The sequence below is a fragment of the Haematobia irritans genome, chromosome 1, assembly GCF_050003625.1.
Source record: "Haematobia irritans isolate KBUSLIRL chromosome 1, ASM5000362v1, whole genome shotgun sequence".
NCBI classification, from domain to species: Eukaryota; Metazoa; Arthropoda; class Insecta; order Diptera; family Muscidae; genus Haematobia; species Haematobia irritans.
In genome coordinates this window covers 41540082-41566516 of record NC_134397.1, presented here as the reverse complement: position 1 = coordinate 41566516, position 26435 = coordinate 41540082, and the positions used below count along the sequence as shown (strand labels likewise).

General features: G+C 31.2%; 1 protein-coding gene across 2 annotated transcripts in view; it reads left to right on the top strand.

Annotated features, from left to right (window-relative positions):
• The window catches only part of thw (chitin-binding domain protein thawb), a 120799-nt gene that overhangs the window by 80937 nt on the left and 13427 nt on the right, over nt 1-26435 (top strand). For both annotated transcript variants that reach the window (XM_075290010.1, XM_075290011.1), the window contains exon 3: nt 12889-12945. In XM_075290010.1, the coding sequence (XP_075146125.1) occupies nt 12889-12945 (57 nt within the window). The remainder of the gene's footprint in view (nt 1-12888; nt 12946-26435) is intronic.

The following is a 26435-nucleotide window of genomic DNA, read 5'->3' as shown; positions in this document are numbered from 1 at the left end:
CGATCTAGAGATTTGCTTTTGGAGCCTCTTGGAAGAGCAAATTTCATCCGAGTCAGTTGAAATTTGGTACATTGTGCTAGTATATGGCCGTTAACAACCAAGCCTAACTAGGTCCATATCGGTCTATAGTTATACATAGCCCTCAGATAAATCGATCCCCAATCACACAAAAATTTTATATAGCCCCCACATAAGCGACCCCCATATTTCAATTCTGGCTCTCTACGTATCGTGCAAAAAGTCCATATCGATTCGTAATTATTTGTAGACTTACATATACATACCTTTTTTGTCTAATACCACCACGTATGGACTAACTCACAATTTAGAAAACGATGTTAAGAAGTTTTAAGATACCACAACCCAAGTAATTCGATTGTGGATGACATTCTTTCGTAGAAGTTTCTACGCAATCCATGGTGGAGAGTACATAAGATTCGGCCTGGCCGAACTTACGACCTATATACTTCTTTTCAATTACACTTTCCTTTTTTTGTGGTCACATAAAACCACGTGCCACTTCTGAATAAATATATTAACACAAAACACAATAATTCCGTATTCTCCGCCCGTTCCAATAAACAATCAACACACGACTGACGCGCAAAATGAAAATCGTGTGTACCTCAATGTTTTTATAAAATTCTTTTCGCTGTAAAAAAAAATTAAAAAATTAAATGGTCACGAAAACAATATATATGGTCTTTATGGCCATGTACTGGTTCTAGTCATGCCTATACGTAACCTAGGTTAGGTTAGGTTATGTGGCAGCCCGATGTATCAGGCTCACTTAGACTATTCAGTCCATTGTGATACCACAGTGGTGAACTTCTCTCTTATCACTGAGTGCTGCCCGATTCCATGTTAAGCTCAATGACAAGGGACCTCCTTTTTATAGCCGAGTCCGAACGGCGTTCCACATTCCAGTGAAACCACTTAGAGAAGCTTTGAAACCCTCAGAAATGTCACCAGCATTACTGAGGTGGGATAATCCACCGCTGAAAAACTTGTTGGTGTTCGGTCGTAGCAGGAATCGAACCCACGACCTTGTGTATGCAAGGCGGGCATGCTAACCATTGCACCACGGTGGCTCCCATACGTAACCTATAAAAATACTTTTCTCTCTGCAAAAAAGTAAAAAAAATTGAATGGTCAGCTAATTTTCCTGAGTTCCATTTTCTTACCACCTAAATTTTGCGTATATAACCTACAAAGCATCCTAGAAGTTAAGTTTTCCCGTCCCGTTAATTTTTAATGGCTCATTGCGACCCCTAGTGACAATCATCCATTTTAACAAATATGGCAATACTATTACATTTGCTTCGGCTTGAAATTTAGCCCATATATTTGTTTTTAATTGAATTCACTCCATGTTTAGCGCATGTTTAGTGTGGGTTTGGCTCTAAATCTAATGTACGTATAAAACGTTTTCGTATTTTTTTGTGACAATCACACACCATCAAATAAAGACAATAATGATAGCCATAAAATTCCAATCGTAAGGATGAATATCGGTAATCAGACTTGTGAATTGAATAGAAAAAACGAGCTACAAATGTGATTTTTTTCTCATTCAAAGGCGTTGATGTTGTTAACTGAGATTTCAATCATCATCAACATAAATTAGATAGAAAAAAATGCACTCTTTGCCCGGGTGTGTGATAGGAAATGTATCCACATGCACGATTGTTTATCTAGATTTATAAGATACAACAATGGTGACTTCGTGAAAACATGAAACCTTAAATTCTCTACACCGTCTTGTTGAGCGAATATTATATTTTTTTCTTATTTTTTGGCATTTATTGAGGTGCTTTTTTTATTGATCCAATAGAAATAAAAACAACTTTATCAATAATGTATAAACAATTTTTTTGTGTGTTTAGTTACCCATAACATCACTTCCGTTTTTATTGCTATAAGTTTGTGTCTTAAGTCTTTTGTTTTTTTTTTCATTATTATTCTGTAAAATTGAGCAAAAATATCTATATATTTTACACAAAGGTTAAAGTTATGTTTTGGTTTTACTACACATATACTAAGCAAATTAATAAACAATAATCAAAATATTCACATTATTTTGTAGAAGGTAAAAAATTTCCCATACAAATTTTCATAGCATACAAAGAGAACGAAAAATTAATTTTATTTGAAAATAAGATACGAAGATCCAAATGAAATATTTATCAATTTTCTTGAGATAAACTTTTTCAAAGATTCAATGTCCAGAATTGTTCGTGTTTTATTGAAAAAAATTTCAATTTAACTAATACAACAAATTTCCAATAATTTGTCTAATTAAAAATTAATTTTATTTGAAAATAAGATACGAAGATCCAAATGAAATATTTATCAATTTTCATGAGATAAACTTTTTCAAAGATCCAATGTCCAAAATTGTTTGTGTGTTATTGAAAAAATTTTCAAATTAACTAATAAAAAAAATTTCCAATACATTTAAATAAGAAAACTATAATATTTGTAATTAAAAAAAATTTATGTGAATGTATTAATGTACTAATGACTGAGAAATAGCGGTATAACTTGTGGTTAATCAAATGTAATACATTTCATATGCCAATCTACGATTTTTTTCAATTGACTTTGAACTAAAATCTCACAAAAATCGCTACATCGGTTAATTCCCCAAAACTTCTTATGAGATATCGAACATATTTCCGTTATGTATCTTTCGTGGAAAAAGTACTAAATAATTTCTGATTTCCTTACCGCGCTAAAGATCAATAATACTAAAGGGTGATTTGTTAAGAGCTTGATAACTTTTTAAAAAAAAAAAACGCATAAAATTTGCAAAATCTCATCGGTTCTTTATTTGAAACGTTAGATTGGTCCATGACATTTACTTTTTGAAGATAATTTCATTTAAATGTTGACCGCGGCTGCGTCTTAGGTGGTCCATTCGGAAAGTCCAATTTTGGACAACTTTTTCGAGCATTTCGGCCGGAATAGCCCGAATTTCTTCGGAAATGTTGTCTTCCAAAGCTGGAATAGTTGCTGGCTTATTTCTGTAGACTTTAGACTTGACGTAGCCCCACAAAAAATAGTCTAAAGGCGTCAAATCGCATGATCTTGGTGGCCAACTTACCGGTCCATTTCTTGAGATGAATTGTTCTCCGAAGTTTTCCCTCAAAATGGCCATAGAATCGCGAGCTGTGTGGCATGTAGCGCCATCTTGTTGAAACCACATGTCAACCAAGTTCAGTTCTTCCATTTTTGGCAACAAAAAGTTTGTTAGCATCGAACGATAGCGATCGCCATTCACCGTAACGTTGCGTCCAACAGCATCTTTGAAAAAATACGGTCCAATGATTCCACCAGCGTACAAACCACACCAAACAGTGCATTTTTCGGGATGCATGGGCAGTTCTTGAACGGCTTCTGGTTGCTCTTCACTCCAAATGCGGCAATTTTGCTTATTTACGTAGCCATTCAACCAGAAATGAGCCTAATCGCTGAACAAAATTTGTCGATAAAAAAGCGGATTTTCTGCCAACTTTTCTAGGGCCCATTCACTGAAAATTCGACGTTGTGGCAGATCGTAAGTCTATTCATGATGAAATGTCAAAGCATACTGAGCATCTTTCTCTTTGACACCATGTCTGAAATCCCACGTGATCTGTCAAATACTAATGCATGAAAATCCTAACCTCAAAAGAATCACCCTTTAGTATGTAGTATCTATGTTAATTTGTTTCCGAAATTAATTTGAAATAGTTTTATGCTGCGTTTGCTACAAATTGATTTTTGATTGCAGCAATCATTAACTATTTTTTAAATGACCATCATCATCATTATTTTCTATCATCGACAGATCGATGTTAGTGGTTTTAAGCGGTGAATTTTTTAAATTAGTTTTTCGTATTTGTTTAATTTGAGATATCAATCATATGCACTTTAAAAGTTGACGATAATTCGCCAAAGACTGGTTTTTTCTCAAAAGTCACCACGCCCACCGGGAACAATGATAGTGAATTGTTTTTGTTTGAACACCAAAGTTATGTTAGATTTTAAAAAGGAATGTCTTCATAAATACGTGTTCAAATTAAATTAATAAAATAATGGGTAGCTGATACAAACACAGTTGCCACTTGTGCCAAAAATAATCTACCAAAATTTTAAAATAAATTTATTAAAATTTTTATTTCTATAGAAAAATTTTGTCAAAAAATTATTTCTATAGAAAAATTTGTCTAACATTATTATTTTTATAGAAAATTTGGTCTACATTTTTATTTCTAATGGAAAGATGTGTAATAACTCTTAGCTGGAGGGGAATATTTTGCAAAATCTGCCAAAACATCAAGAATTCTACCAATCTTCCAAATATTAGAAAATTTTTATTTTTATAGAAATTTTTGTCTAAATTTTTATTTCTAATGGAAAGATGTGTAATAACTCTTAGTTGGAGAGGAATATTTTGCAAAATCTGCCAAAACATCAAGAATTCTACCAATCTACCAAATAGTAGAAAATCTAACGTTTTTAGTAGAATTCTACCAACTGTGGCAACCGTGGACACGAATCACTAACGCCTCAAACGATTACATTTTAATACAAATGTTTGGAAGTAATCTAAATTTCAAAATCCATTCACTTGTGCTCGATAGGGTAGATCCGTTGTAAGCTGACGAATATATCCTGCCTTGAAGTGCATTTGCATATAGAAACATTCTAGTCAGGTGGTATTAAAGCTTTTTTCTGCTTCTACCATGACGTTTTCCAACGCTTACTTTGTAGTTTTTCAAATTATTATTTCGATTGAAAAAATTTAGAAAAATTTTTAGTTTTTTTTATAATCTCAGTTGATATGAAAAAATTTAGAAAAATTTGTAGTTTTTTTCATAATCTCAGTTGATATGATTTCCAAACTCTTAAATAACAAAACATTTCAAATTCAAGGAAATATTAAATCCATAACCTAAGATCATAACTAGGGTCATGTGAATGGTATTATGTAGGCCCGTCCGGTCATGATATCCATTATTTATAACTTTTAACGATTTTGTATTTTCAATAAATCTCAAAACAATGAAACAATTTAAATTGTTTTCTTGTCACCTTTGTGAGGAGTATACCGCCATGTAGTATACTCCTCACAAAAACAATTGCTTTTACCCGCAAAAATGTGCCTTTGAAAATTTTGAATTGAATATTTCTTTGCTATGGATCTTCTTCATGGAGCTGATTTCATTTCTTTTTCTCTTAAATCACTTCCTTAATACCAAAGCTGGAAAAATTTATGAAAAAAATAACACTTGAAGATCTTGGTGGAAATTTTAAAGGTTAAGTGGCATGTTGACAAAAAGGTTAAATTAACTGATGGTGGAGATGTCTTTCGTCTTCAATTGCTTTCCAGACCGACAGTTTGTGTTAAGCTGATGTCTCGGGGAAATATAAATGTGCACAATGGATTGGATATACGCTTATAGAATAAGATTTTCGCAAAATTTTATTTCTATAAAAAATTTTGTCAAAATTTTAATTCTACAGAAAATTTTGTCAAAATTTTATTTCTAAAGAAAATTTTCTAAAGATTTTATTTCTAAAAAAAAATTCTTAAAATTTTATTTCTACAGAAAATGTTTCCAAATTTTGTTTCTATTGAAAATTTTCTCAAAATTTTATGTTTTAGAAAATGTTCTTAAATTTTATTTTTTAAGAAACTTTCTTCAAAATTTACTTTTTTCTCACAATTTTATTTTTAAAGAAAATTTACTCAAAATTTCTATAAAAAATTTTCTTAAAATTTCTATAGAAAATTTTCTTAAAATGTTATTTCTATAGAACATTTTTTCAAAATTTTAATTCTACAGAAAATTTTGTCAAAATTTTATTTCTAAAGAAAATTTTCTCAAGATTTTATTTCTAAAAAAACTTTCTTAAAATTTTATTTCTACAGAAAATGTTTCCAAATTTTCTTTCTATTGAAAATTATCTCAAAAATTTATGTTTTAGAAAATGTTCTTAAAATTTTATTTTTTAAAAAACTTTCTTCAACAAATTTTTTTCTCACAATTTTATTTTTAAAGAAAAATTTCTCATAATTTCTATAGAAAATTTTCTTAAAATTTTATTTCTATAGAATTTTTTTTCAAAATTTTATTCCCACAGAAAATGCTCACAAAATTATGTTTCTTTAGAAATTTTTCTCAAAATTGTATTTCTAAAAAATGTTCTTAAAATTTTATTTCTACAGAAAATGTTTCCAAATTTTCTTTCTATTGAAAATTTTCTCAAAATTTTATGTTTTAGCAAATGTTCTTAAAATTTTATTGTTTAAAAAACTTTCTTCAAAATTTTACTTTTTTCTCACAATTTTATTTAAAAAAAAATTCTCAAAATTTCTATAGAAAATTTTCTTAAAATGTTATTTCTATAGATTTTTTTTTTTTTCAAAATTTTATTCCTACAGAAAATGCTAACAAAATTATATTTCTTTAGAAAATTTTCTCAAAATTGTATTTCTATTGAAAATTTTGTCAAAATTTTATTTCTATAGAAAATTTTGTCAAACTTTTATTTCTTTAGGAATTTTTTTTCTAAATTGTATTTCTATTGAAAATTTATCGAAATGTTATTTCTTTAGAAAATTTTCTCGAAATTTTATTTCCATTAAAAATTTTGTCAAATATTCTATAGAAATTTGTTTTAAATTTTTATTTCTATAGAAATTTTTCTCACAATTTTATTTCTATAGAATATTTTGTCAAACTTTTATTTCTACAGAAAATGTTCCCAAATTTTGTTTCTATTGAAAACTTTCTCAAAATGTTAATTCTATAAAAAATGTTGTCAAAATTTCATTTCTATAGAAATTTTTCTCAAAATTTCATTTCTATAGAAAATTTTCTCAATTTTTGTTCTATAGAAAATTTTGACAACATTTTATTTAAATTTTATTTCTATAGAAAAATAAAATTTTGTCAACATTTTATTTTTATCGAAAATTTTGTCAACATTTTATTTTTATCGAAAATTTTGTCAAAATTTTATTTTTATTGAAAATTTTGTCAAAATTTTATTTTTATTGAAAATTTTGTCAAAATTTTATTTTTATTGAAAATTTTATTTCTTTCGTCTTCAAATTTATATTGTGGTATCTTGGGGAAATATAAATATGCACAATGGATTAAATGAAGATTTTGTCAAAATTTTATTTCTATAGAAAAATTTGTCAAACTTGTATTTCTATAGAAAATTTTCTTAAAACTATATTTCCATTGTATAATTGTGTCAAAAATTTATTTAGAAATTTTTCTCAAAATTTTATATCTCTAGAAAAATTTCACAAATTTTAATTTCTATAGAAAATTTTCTCAACATTTTATTTCTACAGAAAATGTTCCCAAATTTTGTTTCTATTGAAAATTTTCTCAAAATTTTATTTCTATAAAAAAATTTTCTCAACATTTTGCGACTATTGAGAAATTGCTCAAAATTTTATTTCTATATAAAATTTCTCACAATTCTATATCTATTGAAAAATTTCTCAAAATTTTATTTCTATATAAAATGTTGTCAAAATTTTATTTCTATAGAAAATTTTATATCTTCAGGCCCACAGTTTGTGATATCTTGTGGAAATATAAATGTGCACAATGGATTAGATATACGCTTATAGAAACAAGACTTTCTCAAAATTTTATTTCTATAGAAAATTTTCTCAAAAATTTATTTCTATAGAAAATTTTCTCAACATTTTATTTCTATAGAAAATTTAATTTCAATAGAAAATTTTGTCAACATTTTATTTTGATAAAAAAATGTTGTCAAAATTTTATTTCCATATAAAAATTTTTGTGAAATTGTTTTCTCATAGAAAATTTTATTTTACCTTGCAATAATTCGAACTATTTCTCTGTAAAATCTTTCTCAATACAAAGAAAGAGAAATTATTAAAAAAATCCATAATCTCGTGCGCTATCTTTGAGGAAAGAAAAAATGAGCATTAACATACTTTGTCGTTTTCTGAATTTCTCCCCCAACCCAAATGACAATTTCAACAGATGTTGTAAGGAAATTCAAAGTGCTGCCGTGTACCTTCAAACGATTTCATAGTTAGCGGCCAATTCCAATATAACATGAGAGATTTCATGGCATGTTTTTGTTTTCTATTATTTAAGTTGGTAAAAAATTTCAAAGATTAAAAAAAATCGTCAACATGCCGAGTGTTCAGCAACCATTTACTTGCAATTGTCAGTTGCCACCTGTTTTTTGTAGATTTCTGCAATGGATATTTTTTCACCATTAGCAAAAACAAAAAACTTCAACATTTGTGTCTTGATCTTCTGTGGAACTGGAATGCCATACAAATAAGAAGAAGAGGAAAACATGAAACCCAAAAATACTTCCTTATTTGTTGAAAAGGTGTATCATCTCCAATAATAATAGTAATAACAATAAAAAAAAACACCAGCTTTTTCAGAAGAAAAAAACTTCAACTTCTGTGCTTTAACCGTCTGTTGTGATAACTAATTTGAGTAAAAGAAATGAAGCTGTTAAATATGCTGGCGATTTGTAAAACAATTTGTTTATCTCATTTTGTTTTTCATTTTTTTTTTGTTAACTCTTCTCTGGCTTTCGAACAATAGCAACTAGAAAGACACATTTAAAAAAAAAAAAAAAAAAAAACAAATCATACTGGCTTTACATAATTTCTCTAATTTGTTATTATCTGCCTTAGTTTGATTTTTTTGAAGTTTGTTTGCGTTTTCTTAGACCGGAACCGGATGCCACATGAGTTTAACATTAAAGACCTCGTAACATCGTTTTGAGTGTTGAATGTTTCTTGCAGTAGTATGTAAGTGGAAATGGGTATACGAGTATGTGTGTATGTGCTCGCACTGTTGTTATGATTTATGGGGCATGGTCGAATACTACCGAAATGGAATGATATGGACAACGAAAGTAGTGAAATGTTTTAAATGGGAGTAAATTCCGGCTAAAGGCAAACATTTGTCAGAAATTTATATACTAAATTAAAAAAAAACTTTGCTTGAAACCATTCTACCATTAGAACCAAAGGTAAAATAAAATGCAGTCAAATTTTTCTTATTAAAATAAAATGCTTAAATTTTTTTATTAAAATTAAAAATATACAAAATTGCAATTTTGACACATTGTCCTTTAGAAATAAAATGTTGATTTTTATCGAAATAAAATTTGACAAAATGATATGTTATCGAAGCGAAAAAAGTTAAATGTTTTAAATGCGAGTAAATTGCAGTTGAAAGCAAACCTTTATCACAAAAATTAAAAAAAAAAAACATTCATCAACAAATTCTATCATTGGAAACAAAAAATCAAAATTTTCTTATTAAAATAATATGTTTAAATTTACATTTTTTATTATTGTATTTAACAAACAAATTAAAAAAAATTGGGCAAATAGCAAAAAACAAGTGAGTAAATAAGAAAGTCGGACGGGGCCGACTATATCATACCCTAAACCACCCCTACTGAATTAGTAAACATTGTTTGCGGTGTATGAGTGGTATAGTATTGGAGCCACCGTGGTGCAATGGTTAGCATGCCCGCCTCGCATACATAGGGTCGTGGGTTCGACTCCTGCTTCGACCGAACACCAAAAAGTTTTTCAGCGGTGGATTATCCCACCTAAGTAATGCTGGTGACATTTCTGAGGGTTTCAAAGCTTCTCTAAGTGATTTCACTGCAATGTGGAACGCCGTTTGGACTCGGCTATAAAAAGGAGGTCCTTTGTCATTGAGCTTAACATGGAATCGGGCAGCACTCAGTGATAAGAGAGAAGTTAACCAATGTGGTATCACAATGGACTGAATAGTCTAAGTGTGCCGATACATCGGGCTGCCACCTGACCTAACCTAACCATAACCCGCATTTCCCTATGTAAGAACATTAAGGGGTACATAGTTATGGGAGTTTTATCACAATCTGAACAGAAATGTCTGATATTAGGAGCTATAGTTGATTCTGAACCTACAGAGTTTGCCACTAATATTGCCTCCATTATTAAATAAATAAGAAATCGCTCAATTAGTTTGGGTAATAAATCCAAATCGGCCAATATATTTATGTATAGGTTACATGTATGGCTAAATAGAACGTCTAATACATCAAAATTTGAAATTTAAATAACGTTGATTAATAAATAAGAGTATTATGCCAAACTTTGGAAAAATCGAGCGATGCATATATATGGGAGCTATATCTAAATCTGAACCAATTTGGATAATATTTAGCATGTTTGATTGATATTACAGAAGGTTACTTTGTGCTAAATTTGAATAAGATCTGATAATAAATGAGACCTCTATGGTCAAAAATATGGTTATTAGGGGCAAATCTTTCAAAATCGTGTAATACATATATATGGGAGCTATATCTAAATCTGAACCGATTTTGATAATATTTGGCACGTTTGATTGATGCAATAGAAGGTTATCTTGTGCTAAATTTTAGTAAGATGGGGTAATAAATAAGGCTATTTTGGTAAAAAATAGGGTTATTAGGGCAAATTTTTGAAAAATTGGGCGATACATATATATGGGAGCTATATCTAAATCTGAATACATATATATGGGAGCTATATCTAAATCTTAACCGATTTAAATGATATTTGGCAGGTTTGGTTGATACTATGGAAGGTTACCTTTTGCTAAATTTGAGTAAGATCGGGTAATAAATAAGGGTTTTGTGGCCAAATTTGTGAAAATCGGGCGATACATATATATGGGAGCTATATCTAAATCTGAACCGATTTGTATAATATTTGGCATGTTTGATTGATACAATAGAAGGTTATCTTGTGCTAAATTTGAGTATGATCGGGTAATAAATAAGGCTATATTGGTAAAAAAATAGGGTTATTAGGGCAAATTTTTGAAAATCGGGTGATACATATATATGGGAGCTATATCTAAATCTGAACAGATTTAAATGATATTTAGCAGGTTTGGTTGATACCACAGAAGGTTACCTTTTACTAAATTTGAGTAAGATCGGGTAATAAATAAGGGTTTTATGGCCAGATTTGTGAAAATCGGGCGATACATATATATGGGAGCTATATCTAAATCTGAACAGATTTAAATGATATTTAGCAGGTTTGGTTGATACCACAGAAGGTTACCTTTTGCTAAATTTGAGTAAGATCGGGTAATAAATAAGGGTTTTGTGGACAAATTTGGGAAAATCGGGCAATACATATATATGGGAGCTATATCTAAATCTGAACCGATTTCGATGAAATTTTGCACACTTGAAAGTTGATGAAAAAGATTACTTTGTGCCAAATTTGACGATAATTGGTTAGTAAAAAAGTGCAACGTAACCCCATTTGTCTAAATCGGGCGATACATATATATGCACGCAGAGAAGGAATATGATCACCTCAAACATGTTTCAAGAGCAAAATGTTATTTTTGTATGGTGACCATGTAACATGTTTGTCACTAAAATGTTATTTTCTCGTCAAATATAACCTGCTTGCCGAAATCAGATACATGATTTCCGAGAAAATAACATGGTTGCGAAAACCATGTTATATGGTCACCTCCCAAAAATATCATTTTGCTCTTAAAACATGTTTGAGGTGATCATATTCCTTCTCTGGGTGTGGGAGCTATATCTAAATTTTATCCGATTTCTTCCACATGCATTAGCGTTCGACCTTGTACACATAAAACACCCTGTGCCAAATTTCATCGAAATCGGTTAATAATTGCGACCGGAATCCTGCGAACAACAAATACATGGACAGACGGACGGACACCAAGCGCTAGATCGACTCAGGAGGTGGTTCTGAGTCGATCGTTATATATTTCATGGGGTCTAAAATCAATATTTCTGGTAGCACATTTTTTGGCAGATACAAGTTATTATACCCACCGTGGTGCAGTGGTTAGCATGCCCGCCTTGCATACACAAGTTCGTGGGTTCGATTCCTACTTCGACCGAACACCAAAACGTTTTTCAGCGATGGATTATCCCAACTCAGTATGCTGGTAACATTTCTGAGGGTTTCAAAGCTTCTCTAAGTGGTTTCACTGCAATGTGGAACGCCGTTCGGACTCGGCTATAAAAAGGAGGTCCCTTGTCATTGAGCTTAACATGGAATCGGGCAGCACTCAGTGATGAGAGAGAAGTTCACCAATGTGGTATCACAATGGACTGAATAGTCTAAGTGAGCCTGATACATCGGGCTGCCACCTAACCTAACCTATTATACCCTGACCACTATGTGGTTTTTGGTATAAATATCTGCAATATTTTTGGACAATAATCCATCTCAACAAACAATGGTTTTTATTCCACAGTGAGCAAAATGCACAGCACAGATTAAAGTTTTGTGCTCAAACATTTTTTATAATTTTTCAAAATGTTGAGCTTTTTTCTACTTTTTAATTTAATTTTTACTATCTCATCAAAGACCATACAAAACCAATTGGTTTGTTTATTTAACTCAATTTAACTAAAAGATTATATATCTTGCAAAACTTGAATATCAACGTAAAGGATCCGCCACAATATGCAATAACAATATAATTTAAAAAAAAAATAAAACCAAACAAATAACAAGATATTATTTTAATAAGCTGTTCCACTTTTGCTTGTGCGAGTATTTCTCACTTTTTAAAACAAAAGACTTAAGACACGAACTCTGATAATTCATCACAGCGCCATCAAAGATTTCAAATATTTCTTTTTTTTACATTTTTCTCCAAAATAAATTTTATCTCACTACTTACTTATATAATGGATTGATATAATGGATTGAAATTTACAATTTTTGTAAAGAAAATTCAAATATTTTTCTGTTTGTCATTTTGTCTGTGAATAAAAATTATTAATCGCATCATATGTTTGCTCTTCTTCATTTAATTTCAGATATTTTACTAGGTAAAATGGAGACACGATATTGTAAAGGAAAATTATGTTTAAGTGGTAAGTAGTATAAAAATAGCCGGTAGTTAAAGCCGACGATGAAAAATGTTTATTTTATATATGTATATATGTGTGTGCTGTTTGTGTGTTTTTTTTTGTAATTTATCCAAATCATTGTCATTATTTACACGCATGTGCTGTAGGTGGCGCATGCGCCAAACACCTTGTTTGTGCCAGTTGGGTGAAATGTAATTGGCAATGTGAATGGACTATGACCACAAACATGTGGTGATGCTTATAAATTCAAGTAGCGGGGTTTCTTACTTTTTTTCGAAAGATTTTATTTAGAAAGGCTAATAAGTCAAATTGTAAAGATGGTGGCCAACAAGTGGGAATTTGTTAGCACAGCAGGTTCATATATTTTTATTTCCCCCCAAAAATTTCTTTAACACATCTGTTTGAAACCATTATGAAATCATTGACCTTGACTTCAAATGATCTTTCTTGATGAGGGCTAAAGATATTAATGGTTATTTTAGGAAATTTTTGTAAGATGGACAGGTGAATATGAATATATTTTACTCTCACACTTCATAGGTTGAAATGAAATTCTAACCAAAGTACACAAAAAAACAAAAGTCAATTTAGCTGTATATTAGTTCATGTTTATGGTTATGATTTGAGAACTTTGATTTTGGCTTTAATAATTTTTTGCATACGTTAGTTAAATGAACGAAAAAGGCGACGAATTGGTCGTCTAGAATGAAACTATAAAAATATTTTTTTTTATATTTGCTATAAACCTCCAAATTTGCCATGAATAATTTACTGTGGAACACCGAAACAATTGCGATTCGACAGACTCTACTTCTCAAGATATCAACGAGTGATTTTTGAATTTTCGTTCGTCTCGAGGCGAAAATGGTGATTATCGGTCCATGTTTTGATATAGCCCCTACATAGACCGATCTCCCGATTTTACTTCTTGGGCTTCTGAATCCGATGTTTTTACCCAATTTGCCTGAAATTGGAAATCTAGAGGTATTCTAGGAAAATAAAGAGATATGCCGAAAATGGTGATTATCGGTCCATGTTTTGGTATAGCCCCCATTACACCGAACTCCCGATTTAATTCCTAGGGTTTCTAGAAATTGTAGTTTTTATCCGATTTGCCACAAATTGTGTGTATCCTTCCATTTTTTGGTATAGCCCCCATTACACCGAACTCCCGATTTAACTCCTAGGGTTTCTAGAAATTGTAGTTTTTATCCGATTTGCCACAAATTGAAAATATACTGGCATTTTAGACCCATAACAAAGTGTATATGATTTAGCTTTATCGGTCCGTTTGGTAAGGCCTCCATATAGACAGATTTCCCTTATTGAGGGTATAAATAGAAGGCGTGAAAATTGCTTGTAACTGGGTGAATTTCCAGATTTTACTTCTCGTAATCATTTAAATAATTGGGATGAAAATCTACAGATTTTAGGTTTCAAATCAAGGCGCTATTTCATCATTTTCTTGCACACTTACAAGAAATGTTGGTGATTCCTGCAACACTCAAACAAAAATGGTTCTTATAAATTCATAAACTGATCTAGTCTTCATAGGTAAAATCTTTACATTTATCTGTGGGAAGCGTACTGGTTGAACTGATCTGCTTGAGAAAATATCTGTAATCAAACCCCCCTGATGTTTTCAAAGGAAACTATTTGCAAGAAATGAGATGGCTTCATATGGCCGATACTTAAACCGCTAAATAATTTTTTCAATTTCGCTTCCTCTGAAATTTCAAATGAACTAATTAACCTTGTTTTAATGGCTTCGTATTTGTTGATAGGTGGAGGCGAGATGAGAATATCACCAATAAACTTCAGATAAGTAGAATCCAAACTAGCAACAACATGGGAGTATTTGATTTCATCCCTTGTAATTCTGGATATTTGGAATATGGATTCAATTTGTATGAACCATAATTGAGGCTGCTCCGTCCAAAATTGTGGTAATTTTTGAACCGTGGTAGTTGCTGCGATTTCAAGTGTTGAATTCGCTTGTTGAGCTGAACCAGTTGTTCCTCCATTTGAGGAACTTCCATTGTCTTCCGTCGACATGTCGGGGTCACCAATTTATAGGTATTTTTGAGAGCGAATTTAAAAGTTCACTTTTGTTTAAAGGAAAAATCAAAAAATTAATAATATCTTTATTGGTATTGGTTTGAACATAAAAATCTAGTCTACTTTGTGAAAATCAAATATTTAAACATAAAGTATTTAAATACAGAGTGGGCCCCACACTATTATATTTGATTCATGGTGGTGGGTATTTAAGATTTGGCCCGGCCGAACTTACTGCGTTATATACTTTTTTACCATAAATTAGCCCTATCATTTAAATGATAGAATTTGAGACCAGGAAAATCAGGTATCTGATCAATATTGAATTTTGTATGGCCCTAAGGACATTTTTTGCTATTTTAACTCCAATTTTTCCTTCAAACCTCTGTGGAATAAAAACCCTCTTTAACAAGTAAATACGCCTCGCAACGAACAACAATTCCAAGGACACTAAATTCGTCTTTCCCACAAAAGAGTCCAACATTTTTTTTAAAATTGGTCAATTTTACCACAACTGCACTCAGCTTGAATTTCGTATGGCCCTATTTTTTTATACCCTCCACCATAGGATGGGGGGTATATTAACTTTGTCATTCCGCTTGTAACACATCGAAATATTGCTCTAAGACCCCCATAAAGTATATATATTCTGGGTTGTGGTGAAATTCTGAGTCGATCTGAGCATGTCCGTCCGTCCGTCCGTCTGTTGAAATCACGCTAATTTCCGAACGAAACAAGCTATCGACTTGAAACTTGGCACAATTAGTTGTAATTGATGTAGGTCGGATGGTATTGCAAATGGGCCATATCGGTCCACTTTTACGAATAGCCCCCATATATAAACGGACCCCCAAATTTGGCTTGCGGAGCCTCTAAGAGAAGCAAATTTCATCCGATCCGGCTGAAATTTGGTACATGGTGTCAGCATACGATTTCTAACAACCATGCAAAAATTGGTCCACATCGGTCAATAATTATATATAGCCCCCATATAAACCGATCCCCCGATTTGGCTTGTGGAGACTCTAAGAGAAGCAAATTTCTTTCTTTTTGGTACATGGTGTTAGTATATGGTCTCTAACAACCATGCAAAAATTGGTCCACATCGGTCCATAATTATATATAGTCCCCATATAAACCGATCACCAGATTTGACCTCCGGAGCCTCTTGGAAGACCAAAATTCATCTGATTCAGTTGAAATTTGGTACGTGGTGTTTGTGTGTATATGGTCTCAAATACCCATGCACAAATTGGTCGAAATCGGTCCATAATTATATATAGCCCCCATATAAACCGATACCCAGATTTGACCTCCGGAGCCCCTTGGAAGAGCAAACTTCATCCGATTCAGTTGAAATTTGGTACGTGATGTAAGTATATGGTATGCAACAACCATGCCAAAAGTGGTCCATATCAGTCCATAATTATATATTGCCCCCATATAAACAGATCCCCAGATTTGACCTCCGGTGCCTTTTGGAGAAGTAAAATTCATCCGATCTGGTTGGAATTTGGTACGTGTTAGTAGTATATGATATTTGACAACCATGCCAAAAGTGGTCCATATCAGTCCATAATCATATATAGCCCCCATATAAACAGATCCCGAGATTTGATTTAGGAGCCTCTTGGAGGAGCAAATTTCATCCGAGTCAGTTGAAATTTGGTACATTGTGCTAGTATATGGCCGTTAACAACCATGCCTAACTAGGTCCATATCGGTCTATAGTTTTATATAGCCCTCAGATAAATCGATCCTCAATCACACAAAAATTGGTCCATATCAAGTTCATAATTCTATATAGCCCCCATATAAGCGACCCCCGTATTTCAATTCTGGCTCTCTACGTACCGTGCAAAAAGTCCATATCGATTCGTAATTATTTGTAGACTTAACATAACTTTTTTGTCTAATATATACCACATCTGGACTAACTCACAATTTAGAAAACGATGTTAAGAAGTTTTAAGATACCACAACCCAAGTAATTCGATTGTGAATGACAGTCTTTCGTAGAAGTTTCTACGCAATCCATGGTGGAGGGATAAGATTCGGCCTGGCCGAACTTACGGCCGTATATACTTGTTTTTTTTTTAATTTTGAACTCCAAATTTTCGTTCAAGTAAAAAATAATAATTATGCCTAATTAATTTTCTTTGTCGAAAAATATTCACTTATTTATGTGACATCGACGTTTGAAATACAGTTTAGTTATAAAAATTAATCTAAATTTAAGCAATTTAAGCAAAATTTACCTTCCTGTTAACTTCACTGTTTTTTGAGTGTACAATATAGTAAAAAGGAGTAAAGAATCCCGTTATATAGACACGTTACTGCTTAACATAAATTTTTGCAGACCATATGGGAAGAGTATTATGATAGTCTTTTTTAGCTTGACTTTAATACGCAGTCAAAAATTCACTCCACTTTCTAAAACAGGCTATTTGCTTCAACGAGGGATTCTAAGGAGAATTAAAAAGTAGAATTTTAGCCTGTTTCATATTTTTAAAATGTCGACTTTCAATTTTTTTTTACTTTTCCAAAAGTGTGCTTTTCGGTTATTTCCAAAGTTTGGAAATTTGATCTAAAAATCTACTTTCAATTAAAAGTAGCCCTTAGGATTTTTTCATAAAAAATCGATTACTCGATATGACTTGATTTTCAAAAATTTAATACTACAACAAATTCGACTTCGTCATTTGTCAATTTCTTACGAAAAAGTTGATTTTCGAATTTTTATCACTCCCCAGGTTCTTCTTAAGGCACAAGTTCTAAAGAAGTTTCAAAAAGTCTTCCCAAAGATTTTCTTTATTTTAACTGTACAGGAAGTTCTTTTAATTCAATTTTTCATAACTCGCTTTTTTCATATTTTTAATGGGTAATTTTAACTTTTTTTATTTCGAATAAGTTACAAACGGAGTAAGAAATAAAATGGTTCATATTAAGATTTTGTCAAAACAAAATCTGAATCCATTCTAGAAAAATTGCGAATTTTTGAAAATATTTGAGGTCAATTCATACAAGTATTAGAAAGCATTAAAAATCATAAAAAATTATAAAAATTGTTTAATTCACATTCAAAACTCTGAATTCGGATCAACTTAAGAAGTGATTCAAATTCGGAGCAACGCTTGTGGAAATGGTGGACATACGTCCAATGACAAGTCCATGTTAAATTCATCGCTTCTGCATCAATTACGCACCACTTATCATTGAGCTTAACATGGAATCGGGCAGCACTCAGTGATAAGAGAGAAGTTCACCAATGTGGTATCACAATGGACTGAATAGTCTAAGTAAGCCTGATACATCGGGCTGCCACCTAACCTAACCTACGAACCACTTCCGGGTCCAAAAAGAACATTTTCACTATTTTTTGGCGACGTTTTGTTTGCTGGATAGCTTTAACTCTGAAGAAGGCGAAGTCTTTCCCATCAGCTGGAAAAGTTATGTCCTATTTTATGGAGTGATTCTCGAGTATTTGAGGAAGAGTAAAACGATAACAGGGCGTTGCTACACCGAGTTATTTTGCTAAATCGCCTCTGGTTTCAAGGACGGATACAACAATGGTATATTAAGAATTTATTGAGCTACTACATATTACGTGGATTGGGCGTTTTTTCTTGAATCCCACCCACTCCATTTCAAGCATCAATGTTTGGTTCTTGGAAAAAATAAAGTCCTTGTCTTTTTACCTGCTATTCTTAATTATAGCACTAATAGCTACTGTGGTATAATGATAGATTCTGACAAACCACCAAAACATTTGCAATCGGAGTAAAACCACGGTATCAAAATCGAATATCTACTTCTTGACTATATGACTTTTTATTAATCTTTAAATTACATTAAATAATTCTTTTTTTTTGTTTGTTTTCAAAATAGATTTTTATTTTATTTTTCTATTATAGTATCCGACTTTTAACCCCATAAAAATACAGTCCCTTATTAAATCCCCTTCTGGTTATAGTTATGAGAAATATTTATTCTCTAAATTAATCCATGGTAAAATTCGACCACCTAATATTAAATGGTAAAATATTTTGAAATTTTACGAAATAAAACAAAATGCAAACAAACCCTGAGAGTATATGGATTTCTCACACGAATTATCCCCAAATGACATGAACTTGAATGAAATTCATTTGTCTTAATGTGCTATATATAGTATAAAAAAAGTCATTTGTTTGTTACCACTGGCCAGAGGCAATAATGAGGTAGGTCATCGTTATCATTGAAGAATATATGCTTATTTCAAGTTCGTGTCTTAAATCTTTTGTTTATATCATATTTTCATATAGCACAGCTCATAGATAAACAATTACCACAACTCCATTCATTAAGCTGATGTGGTTATTATGACAAAGCAGTAACCATGATAATCTTCTTCATAGATAAAAGATCAGGGTAATTGAATATGTCACAAACAATTTATTAAATTTTTGTTTGAATTTTCAATAATGACAAGTTCATTGAAGTATGTTAGCCAAAGGCAATTTTGGCTATGATCTGCACTTGACAACCACTAATTATAATTTTTGTTTGATCCATTTGAAGCGTAATATTCTTGAAACTGTTAGCTATTGTTTTAAACAGGATAGTATTGAAACTCATAGAATTAAAAGTATTTCTGAGGAAACCTCAATAACCATTATAACCTTGACTTTAGCAAAACATTTGGTAGGCTATGATCTGCAATGGATAACTACTAATTATAACAATCTTTGATCCATTTGAAGCGTAATATTCTTGAAACTGTTAATTACTGCTTAAAAAAGAAGATTATTGAAAATCATAGAATTAAAAGCATTTCTGAGGAAAGCTCGTTAACCATTATAACCTTGACATTAGCAAGTCATTTGGGAGGACAAACTTGGATAGAAAAAATATTAGCAGTGACATAGTAGATTTTTTATATATGATGATAACATCTGCTCGTCTAAAACAGACGCTGCCAATTATCTAGGCATTTGAAAAGTTATTATGTCCAAATGATGTGATTTTTAAATTCATCTATTCATTAGTTGCATGATTATGATTTAGTGTTGTTATTAATTAATTTCAAAAGTCATATAGAAAAGCAATCGCATGAATATTTAAACATGCAATGCTAGAAAAATCAATAAAATATGCCAAGTAATTATTGTTTAAGGCAATTGACTTATAGAGGTTCAAAATCGAGTTTATGAGTTTGTAGTATAATGTCTAACTTCGAGTCTATAACATAATAAAAAGTTTTGTAATCACATGTCCCTGCCAAATATGTTGGGCAACCAAACAGGTAGATGGATGAACAGACTCAGTAACTCACAAAAAATTAGAAAAATCTAAATGCAGAAAAATCAAATAAGGATAAGTAACATGTCTATTGAAAAATTCCCATATGATATATACAGGATGACTGACACGAAGATTTACCAATTTAAAGGACAAAATTACTTGCCTCTGAACCGAAAAAAGTGAACTGTTTTATAGGAAAAACTACCTCGCACGAAAATTGAACTAAATTTTACTCCACATTTTGAGATTTCCACAAAGCGTTGTTAAAACCAGGAAATTTTAATGCCATGTTGCACTTTTTAACTGCAGTTCACGAAATTACATCATCTCATAGAAGAAAAAAATAACTAAAATAAAGAAGAAAATCATTGGCGCCAAATCATGACCATTTTAACCATACAGTAGTTCATTCTTACTATTTTTGCGAATCGTACGAAAATCTTCTTTTGCTTTAGTTCATATTGAACTTATGTGTACGGTCATTGAACTTTAACTCACGTTTAGTTCATAAAATTCTTGAGACATACTTAAAAAAAGTAAGATTTCATTAAGCTGTGGAAAATTTCGATAAAAATAATTAAATTTAACTACAAGCAAATAATTTGTTTCCAATAAAAATAAGTTAAATTTAGCGTTAGTTTAACTACGGAATTTTTTTCTGTGTGGCAAAGATATTGGACAAACTAACTAAGGAAGTTAATGGGGAAGATGGGTCTGTCCCCATTAACTGGCTAACATGTTAGAAAAAATCTACAAAATGAATCTATAATAGTTAAATTGAAAAAATAATCCATGCTGTGATATATACAAAAGGTAGTTAACATGAAAGAACCAAATTTTCGGTGTGATTTTTTTATTCAAATGACAAAAGTAATTTTACATTCAGAATCCCTTCAGTTAAGGTCGATATGACCAACCTTTACCATGGCTCTTGCTCTGCTCAAATAGAAACTGCCATTATTTGACTCATTCTGACATCATGGTCTGTTTCCTTGCTGTTTAAAATTTGCCAAAATGGAAAAGCACATCGAATTGGCATCTGGCGAATCGAACAGTTACTGTGTAGACAAAATGAAATGCGGAACATCATAAGTTTTTGTCATTTTTACTTTCTACATGCTATATGTAACGATGCCGCATTCAAAAAAAGTGAAACCACCAGGAAGGAAATTGTCGGATAATTTTAGAATCTTTTACCTAAACTTTATCGCAAAAATAAGTAAATATTTTATAAATTCAAGAAAATTTATTGGACATTAATAACACTTGTTTACAAAATATTTTTTTTTTCATGTACATTTGATGAGATGTGACTTTTGTTATGTATTTTTGTACTTTTCAATGGTTTGTAGTTTTCTGGCGGAAAAAGGTCAATGTAAAACATAATTTTTGTTTTGAAAACTTGCCTTTTATGCATCTATATTTTTTGAACCTCTTAACTTATTACAGATCCAATTATACATGATTGTTCGTCATCTTAATACCTTTCATATAGGTATCAACAACGATATAATCGGACATTTCTAACTCGAGGTGTAATTTGTTTAGTGAAAAATGAGCGAAAAACTAAAAATAATGGGATATCACACTGTTAGAAAAATATGTTTTTCATATGTTCCGATATAAACAAAATGTGTTTCGGGCACAATTTTTAAACACAATATATTTAAGTGCAAACATGTAATGTTCCTAAATTAACTCTAAATGTTTGGGACACATATGTTAGTATGTTACAATATATTATGTTTGGGGCATGAATGTTTCATAAAAATAATATGTGTGAATGTAAACATATATACATTTACAAATTTCGAGTAAACATATATATGTTGTGATATTTTATTCAGAGAGCGACAGAGAGAGAGATAGATAGTATAGAGAAAGAAATAGAGATGGAAACCGGGAGGGTTGACGAAAGATATCAACATAACACAGCGAGAGAATCAAAAGAGAGCTACTTGTGTGAAATTGCTTGTATGTTGTTTCGGAAAACTGTTTTATGACAAGTCCAAAAATTTGATATGCTTAAGTCTAAATATTATTTAATTTGAATATTAGAATGAGTATTCGGAGTAAAGAGAATAGACATTTGAAAAAAAAACAGCATGTAAAAAACTGTACACCCCTAAATAAATGTATGTGTATATTATAAAATTATTTATGTATGTTTATACTCGACTCCACGTTCTTCTTTTGTTAGAGTTTTTGAATACCTTCCAAAATTTCAAACTTTTGTACCAAAAACAGTTTTTTATTACAAAATTGTTATTTTTCCAATAAAAAACAAGTAAGGAAAGTCTAAAGTCGGGCGGGGCCGACTATATTATACCCTGCACCACTTTGTAGATCTAAATTTTCGATACCATATCACATCCGTCAAATATGTTGGGGGCTATATATAAAGGTTTGTCCCAAATACATACATTTAAATATCACTCGATCTGAACAGAATTTGATAGACTTCTACAAAATCTATAGGCTCAAAATTTAAGTCGGCTAATGCACTAGGGTGGAACACAATTTTAGTAAAAAAGTAAGGAAAGTCTAAAGTCGGGCGGTGCCGACTATATTATACCCTGCACCACTTTGTAGATCTAAAATTTCGATACCATATCACATCCGTCAAATGTGTTGGGGGCTATATATAAAGGTTTGTCCCAAATACATACATTTAAATATCACTCGATCTGGAAGAATTTGATAGACTTCTACAAAATCAATAGACTCAAAATTTAAGTCGGCTAATGCACTAGGGTGGAACGCAATGTTAGTAAAAAAATATGGGAAACGTTTAAATCTGAAGCTATTTTAAGGAAACTTTGAAAAAGTTTATTTATGATTTATGGCTCGATATATATGTATTAGAAGTTTAGGAAAATTAGAGTCATTTTTACAACTTTTCGAGTAAGCAGTGGCGATTTTACAAGGAAAATGTTGGTATTTTGACCATTTTTGTCGAAATCAGAAAAACATATATATGGGAGCTATATCTAAATCTGAACCGATTTCAACCACATTTGGCACGCATAGCAACAATGCTAATTCTACTCCCTGTGCAAAATTTCAACTAAATTGGAGTTAAAAATTGGCCTCTGTGGTCATATGAGTGTAAATCGGGCGATAGCTATATATGGGAGATATATCTAAATCTGAACCGATTTCAACCAAATTTGGCACGCATAGCTACAATGCTAATTCTACTCCCTGTGCAAAATTTCAATTAAATCGGACCAAAAAATTGGCCTCTGTGGTCATATGAGTGTAAATCGGCCGAAAGCTATATATTGGAGCTATATCTAAATCTGAACCGATTTCAAGCAAATTTGACACGCATAGCTACAATGCTAATTATACTCCCTGTGCAAAATTTCAACTAAATCGGAGCAAAAAATTGGCTTCTGTGGTCATATAAGTGTAAATCGGGCGAAAGCTATATATGGGAGCTATATCTAAATCTGAACCGATTTCAACCAAATTTGGCACGCATAGCTACAATGCTAATTCTACTCCCTGTGCAAAATTTCAATTAAATCGGACCAAAAAATTGGCCTCTGTGGTCATATGAGTGTAAATCGGCCGAAAGCTATATATTGGAGCTATATCTAAATCTGAACCGATTTCAAGCAAATTTGACACGCATAGCTACAATGCTAATTATACTCCCTGTGCAAAATTTCAACTAAATCGGAGCAAAAAATTGGATTCTGTGGTCATATAAGTGTAAATCGGGCGAAAGCTATATATGGGAGCTATATCTAAATCTGAACCGATTTCAACCAAATTTGGCACGCATAGCTACAATGCTAATTCTACTCCCTGTGCAAAATTTCAACCAAATTGGGGTAAAACTCTGGCTTCTGGGACCGTATTAGTCCATATCGGGCGAAAGATATATATGGGAGCTATATCTAAATCTGAACCGATTTCTTCCAAAATCAATAGGGATCTATTCTGAGCCAAAACACATACTTGTGCCAAATTTGAAGTCGATTGGACTAAAACTGCGACCTAGACTTTGATTACAAAAATGTGTTCACGGACAGACGGACAGACGGACATCGCTATATCGACTCAAGAGCCCACCCTGAGCATTTTTGCCAAAGACACCATGTGTCTATCTCGTCTCCTTCTGGGTGTTGCAAACATATGCACTAACTTATAATACCCTGTTCCACAGTGTGGAGCAGGGTATAAAAAATAATATTTTATCCAAAAGCTCAGTCCATTTCGTTTATATCAAGCACTGTTTCTGACTGTTAATAACCCACATTTCGAAGTTTCATTATAAAAATTTAATATAGTATAAATATAAATGTGTAAATTAAAAAAAAAAATTGGTGTACGGTCGGAGCAGGGATTGAACCCACGACCCTTTGCATGAAAGGCGGACATGCTAACTATTGCTCCACGTGGCAAACAAATGTATGTTTCTGGAGAATGGTAAAAATTAAAAAAATTATAAAATTGAATAATTTTTTCAACATTATTTGTATTACAGAAAAAGGTGCCAAGAACTAAAAAATTTCGTGGAAATGAAAATTATGTGAGGGAATGAGCACAATCTTCTTTGGGGAGAATTCTTCCAAGCATATAATATTTTTGGGCTCAAAATGCTTCCAAACATACAATATGTTCACTTAAGACAAACACGTTAATGTTTCGGCAGTATCCAATAATATATATGCTTCCTGCAAAATATGTTTGGAACATATGTTAGAGAAGCGATTTTTTTTGAGGGTGCAGAAATTTTGATTTTATTCGATCTTTCTTTTATCCAATAGAAAATAATTAATCAAGCTTGAGATCGTTTTTTGTATGTATTGGTTTCTTTATTTTTCAATATTTCTCAATTACAATTGCTTCATCAGGAGTCGATCTACAATAAAATTTTGGAATTGCGAAATATTGAAAAATAAAGAAACATACAAAAAACGATCTCAAGCTTGATTAATTATTTTCTATTGGATAATGGGATATCTCAAAGACTGTCCCATAAAAAATGTTTTAACATTTTTTTTGTATTCAGCAGATTAAAATACATAAGAAAAGTCACCTCTCATCAAATGTATATTTTCAGTTTAAACTAGTGTAATATTTCAATTGTTGAAGAAAATTTTGTAGTTTGAAGGAAAAAAATTTGGTTCAAAATTGTCCCATTTGTTGTAAAATTTGAGGAAATTCTGAACAATGTTATGAGAAATATGATTTAATTTAATTTTTTCATTTAACTGAATCACGAAATTAATTAATCCAATTAAATGTGTTCAACCACAGAAAAATAGTATCAATCAAAAAAGTCAATTAAAAAAATAATTGATCCAATGAAACAATTAATTGATATTATTAATTCTTGTGATTGATTTTTATTTTAATTAAAAAAATTGTTGAATCAATTAAATTTTTAATTGAATATTTTTGAAAATAATATTTAATTGAATATTTTTAAAAATTCAATTAAATTGGAAATATTTCGGTAAAATTTTTTTCTGTGTAGTATCATTATAGTGTTTTTTGTAAAAAAAAAAACATAAAACAGTTTTTTTCGTAACAGTTTTGTAGAAGAAAACTGTAATTATACCAATCGTTGTAAAATAACGCAAACTCTACGAATCATAATAATTTGTATAAGTAATTTCTAGTTTGACAGATATACCCGATTGGTTTTGGTTTTTTGAATACCCGAGTACAAATATAGAGATCTAATTTGATATGATTAGATCTGTGCAGATCCGAAAATTGGTAAAATATGATTACATCTGATTGCTATAGAATAAGATCTGAGTAGATCTAATGCCTTAGATAGCCAGTAAAAAAAGCGTGGCAAGAAAAGTACGGAGCGGAAGTAGTGTAAAATTGGCGCAGAAGCGATGATTTTAACATGGGCTTGTCATAGGATGGATGCCTATCATTTCAACAGTCATTACACTGAATATGCATCACTTCTTTAGACGGAATTTAGTATTTTGAATGTGAATTAAAAAATTTTGTGATATTTCGATAAATAACTAATTTTTAAATTTTCTATGATTTTTAATGCATTCATACCACAGAATTCTACAAAAAATGGTAGATTTTTTACTGTTTGGTACTTTGGTAGAATTATGGATGTTTTGGTATATTTTTACAAATATTCTTCTCCAACTAAGAAATAC